Source organism: Netta rufina (genome assembly GCF_964035555.1).
Source record: "Netta rufina genome assembly, chromosome: 3".
NCBI classification, from domain to species: Eukaryota; Metazoa; Chordata; class Aves; order Anseriformes; family Anatidae; genus Netta; species Netta rufina.
Window position 1 is genome coordinate 44,660,708 of NC_140125.1, and position 5,306 is coordinate 44,666,013.

The 5,306-nt window shown below is 49.9% G+C and overlaps 1 protein-coding gene across 1 annotated transcript in view; it reads left to right on the forward strand.

The window, feature by feature from the left end:
* Nucleotides 1-1,445: 1,445 nt before the first annotated feature.
* The window catches only part of GALNT2 (polypeptide N-acetylgalactosaminyltransferase 2), an 87,601-nt gene continuing 83,740 nt past the window's right edge, over nt 1,446-5,306 (forward strand). The window contains exon 1 of the mRNA XM_084285002.1: nt 1,446-1,575. Within this exon, the coding sequence (XP_084141128.1) occupies nt 1,465-1,575 (111 nt within the window). The 5' untranslated portion in view covers nt 1,446-1,464. The remainder of the gene's footprint in view (nt 1,576-5,306) is intronic.

Below are 5,306 nucleotides of genomic sequence, written 5' to 3' on the forward strand. Positions count from 1 at the left end.
TAGACAAAGGCTTTTGCAGTTACTGTTGCTCCCTTGCATCAAACATGCTTTGGATGAATCAAAAAATCTCATCCAGAACATCTGCGTGTCTCCTGGCAGCCCTTACTCTCCAGTGTACCTCACTTCAATAGATGCCAGTGGTTTGATTCCAAAACTTGTGTTTTGCACAAATTGGGTGTCTCTCTCTAGCTCCCTCCAGAACCAAGAATCACAAAGATGAGTTTATTGGAAGAGTCATTTGTGCTGAAGAAAGATCTCTCTATTTTTGCACTTCCTGAAGGAGTACTTCTCTCGGATTTCTTCCTTGGTCTTTTTGTCCACCTCTTCTTTCTGTCGGGGCCCTGGCAGGTAGGAACGCATGTGGTTATTCACCAAAATCTTTGCATACCAGGCAACATCTGCCCAGGCTGTGCCAGCCTTCTGACAGCTCACCTCCCTGGGGGGATTGTCAGCAGAGCAACCGTGCTGGTGAGCAGGTGAGCTCCTGATGCCATTTCTTTGGGCTGCTGGATCTTTTTCCTGCTAACACAGCAGAATTCCCACCAGATCCAGCACCAGGCCCATGCTGACACCATCCTGGCATGGTCCGGAGTCCAGACCTGTAGAGAGGCTGTCAGCGCAGATGGACTGGGGGCGGCCTGGCATTGGCATGGACAGATGGGGCACAGAAAGGTGGGATTTGGTCAAAACGGGCAGCGATCAAACAGCCTGTTGAGAAACACACGGTGAGATGGTGGAGAACAGCTTTAAACTCAGGCGTTTAGATGTAGAGCTTAGTGATATGGTTTAGTGGGGACTGCTAGCGTTAGGTCAGAGGTTGGACTCGATGATCTTGAGGTCTCTTCCAACCTAGAAATTCTGTGATTCTGTGATTCTGTGATGTTCTGCTTTGAGTGGGTACCGCAGATACAGTCGTGATGTTTCTTAACCATTAGGGTTAATGACGTGGTGTTAATCATGCGGTGCTTTTTAACCATTACCCTCTTCCCTTTTGAGTTTTGCGCCCTGCTCTTTGACACCACCACCCAGCCCACCCCGCAGCAGCCGCGCAGCCCCACCAGGCAACACCCAGCGGAGCCACCTTTTGGGGGGGGGACGACAACGGGGACGGGGCACTGCTGCTCGCCTGTCCCTACGGCCGGGACCTCTCAAACACCCCGGGGACCCCAAAAACTGAGGGGAGAGGCGGGGCGAGGGGGGCGAGGAGGCGGTGGCTTCCCGGCGTGCTGCAACCATGGCGACGCCGCTGCCTCCGCCCCGCCCCGCCCCGCCCCGCGCCGCCCCCCGCGGGGCCGGGCGGCGCGGGATTGGCCGGGGGGCGGGCGCTCGCCCTCTGCCCCCTGACCCTGCGCGGCGGCGGCGGCGGCGGGCGGCGGGAGCGGCGGGCGGCTGCTGCCCGGTTGCTGGTGGCCCGGGGCGGGGAGGAAGAGGAGGAGAAGGAAGAAGAAGAAGAGGAGGGGGAGGATGCGGCGCAGGTCCCGGCTGCTGCTGTGCTTCGCCTTCCTCTGGGTGCTGGGCATCGCCTACTACATGTACTCGGGCGGCAGCGCCGCGCTGGCCGGCGGCGGCAGGAAGGTGAGCGGCAGCCGGTAGCGTGCCCCCTGCCCCTCCTCGCACCCTCCTGCCCTTATTTTTTTTTAATTATTGTCTTTTTTAACGCTTCTGCCCTCATTACGCCGGTGCGCGGCAGGGCTGGGTCGTGCCGTGTCCCCCACCCCCTTATGTTTTCCTCTTCCCCCCCCTTTTTTTTTTTTTTTATTTATTTTTCCCTCCCCCGTCGTGTTTCGGTCAGTGACGCCCCGGCCGTGCGGGAAGAGCTCTGAGTACACATCCCCGGGGGCTGGGGCTGTCAGCAGGGGCGGGGGGACTCGCACCCGGTGCTCCCTGCCCGTGCCCGCCAGCCTGCTGCTGCTGGGGCACGGCGCCCTGCCCGCTGCCGGGGAGTAATTGGTGTCTGTGTGTCTGTGTGTGTGTGTGTGTGTGTGTGTGTGTGCATGCCTCCCCCCCGGACCAGGCTTGTTCCGCCGTCTGTGGTGTGCCAGGAGCAGCAGCGAAGCCTCTCGCTGCTAAACTGCATCTTCAGAGTTGCCCGGCTGAACCCCGCCATGGCAGAGGGCGAGTGGGCAAAGTGCACCTAGGCTCGGTGCGGGCTGAGGAGTGCCGTGCCCCTCGCAGCCAGCGCGGCCTTTCTCCGCTCCGCTGACGTGTATGTAGCACACCAGGGCTTTGCACGGTTACTTCAGTGCATCAGTGCTTATATTCCAGGTAAAAGCCCGCTGGGTTTTGGTGATGACCGGTTCCCGCAGCCAGTCATGGGAGGAAGTGTTTGCACCAGTATGTACAAAGTCACTCCCGCAAGGGTCTGCAGAAGGAGTCTCTGTTCATTCATAACTGGCTCGGTGCTCTGATTTTCCCCCTTTCATTCTCAGCAGCAACTTCTGACACAATTTATTAACGCAAGTGTTAAGCGTGGTCCATCAGAGTAGATACAGCAGCGGTGGAAATGGATCAAGCGCGTGATGAAAAGTAAGGCAGTAGCCTAAAGCCTTTCTTGAAGAACAACGCGAGTGTGTTTAGAAAGTAAAAGCAATCTTGTGCTGCTGGTGATGCATAATGGGATAAAGGAATGCTATCTAAGGCAAATACATCTGCAGATAGGGGAATATCTGTTTAACTCCTAGTGTGTTTCACTTGGAGCTTCCAGTCAGCTTTGCAAATGAGTTCAATTCACTTTTACTGATGGGAAAACTGTGCTGTGGGGATAGTGATTTGCACAAGGTCACCCAGAAGACCAGGTGAGAACAAAATAGAAAGGAAACCAGTTATTCTGGCTACAAGTCTGGTACTTTGTCTCCTAGAACCTGCTGCTGTTTCTTGCTGCTATTAGTACAACGTTTCTTATGGATTTAAGGGATCTATGATCCTGTGATACTTTCCTTGGGATTATTTGCCGTCATTTTGTTTGAAATTTAATAAACCTTACTGATGTGGGTAACTGGGAAAGTTTAGCAAAGATTAAATTTAAAGAAAATGAGTTACTTCATAAGCCTGAACTGAAGCTCAGTGCTAGGTCTAAAAACGTGGAAGTTTGAAGTAAGGCCACGGTAAGGAAGAAAACAGGTACTGTGACCGTAAGAAACAAGTGGGGAAATTAACAATTACGTGTGGATTGCTGATTTAGGATTCTATTTTCTGTCAGCGAAGCGTAAAATTTAATCCTGGGCCTCAGAGTAGGTTAGCAATTGTAAGTAGAGGAAGATGTGTGTAATGTAATAGCTTTTGAATCTCAATAAAAGGCTTATTAACTTAGTGTCAGACCCTGGTATAAAGCAAAAACACAAACCGCCTTAAACTTACGAACAGAAACCCTGCTGTAGTAAATTTCTTGGTTGGTATGACTTCATGTAGTCCTTATTACTTTCCCACTATTTCAGTATAATGAAAACAGAGTTGCTTACAGAAGAACATCACTTTTTATAAATTGGAGTCTCTGCCGTGTTCAGTCTATAAAATTACAGAAGCCAGAAGGGGATAGTTCTTCATTTATGCGAATAAGTAATTTGCATGTTAATTACAGATCTAGTTATGGAAACAGAATGGTTTTTCCATGAGGGTGATTTTTTTTGTATACAGACCTAGGGTGTTTTTCAGACGTACTGGACTTGCTCAGTATGACATCCAGTCCTGTGATGAACGCCATCAATTCCCATTACCTTTAGAAGAGGTGAGGGTATTTGCCCTTTTCCAGGATTGCACCTGAATAAGAGAGAAGAGTGGTTTATTTTTTTTTTCCTTTCTCCTATTAGAGGAGCGCCAGAGTTAATGTAAGCTCCTACTTATTTTGGTTCTCTATTTATAACCTTTTGAGCTATTTGGATGCTGCAGCGTGCAGGACAGCCTTGCCTAAGTTTTTGGCCTCTGGCAGCAGTGGTGGAAGCCGCAGCTGTGTGTGTGGTGCTCTGGCTAGGCAGGTCGTGGGGCTGCGGGAGCTGAGCACACATAAACGGAGCTAAAGCACACAAAGTAGGAGCTGTCTCATTAGTAAATATGTAAATAGTAATGACTAAAAACGAACATAAAGGAGCAATGCTTCCGGACCTAGGCACAGAAGTGCAGTAGAATGAAATCGCTTCTTCCGATTCTGGAATTCAGGGTATGACAGGCTTTCTTCTTTTCTTAAAAGAAGAGAAGGGCAGAGCCTAAGCCTTTCACTCAGAATGTACTTAGAGGTGGCTTTTTGTTTTCTTTCTCCTCTGGTGAATCTCCAATTAAGATGATTGTAACCGTGAAAGCCAGGGATTCAGTTCACTCCTTTTACCAGCCAGATCGCTGGGCTGTAGATTGGAAAGAGTGAGTCTGATTCACTTGCTTAGTGGTTAGAGAAACAGTTCCTAAAACAGAGGCTGTGACACAGAAGAAAGCAAGTTGCAAGCCCAACAGTTGCGAGACTGAGAGAAATGTGGCTTACTTTTGTGTTCGCTTAATGTGCTTTATATTAAACAGCCTTTGGAGTGGAGACTGGAACGAAGCTTGTGGATAATTTCCTAGCCCATAGCAAAAGTGGTTCATGTTCCGTGTCTGACTTGCACGAAATGGAGCAGCTTCTTCAACATGGTTAGAAAGCTACGTGTGCCCTCCAAGCCAAGGTCGTCCTGATGCTATGACCCCCTTCTAAGGGTGCTGTGAGTTTGAATTGGTCTTTTAAACAAGTTGTTTAACTAGTTTCAGATTATTTTTTTGAGTACTCTAACTGCTAAGCTCTTGCACAACTGAGTGACTGGGTTCTAAAACAAAGCGAAAAATCCAGCTGGCTTCTAAAGAACTTACTCTTGTAAGCATTAAGGAAGTAGGCCTGTTGAATGGAGCCCTTCAGGCAGGACAGAGGAATGTCTGCATCTTACTGACAGCACCAAACACCTCCCTGCTGCCAAGAGGGAACTCCTCATAGGCGTACCCTGAAGGAGACCTGTAGGCTGAAAGGGGATTTACTGTTGAAAGCTGAGGCATCAAGAGGAGATGCCTGCTAGGCTAAGCCACAGCTGAGCCAAGGTTTGGAGTCTTCTGGTTTTAGGTGCCAGAGTACTGACAAGCTTTTGCTGCCACATGAAGAACGTGGTTTTCGTTTCCTTTTCAAGTCGAACGTCCCCTCAAGCTGCCCCTCCACTCTGTGCTGTGCTTCCTCTCTTCCCCTCCGTGCTATTTAGAGAAAGAGGGTAAAAACAGTTATTCAGTAATCGGAGATGGATAACTGTTGCCAGTACCTCTTAAAATTAGAAACATTTCTTTTTCATCATATCCCCCTCCCC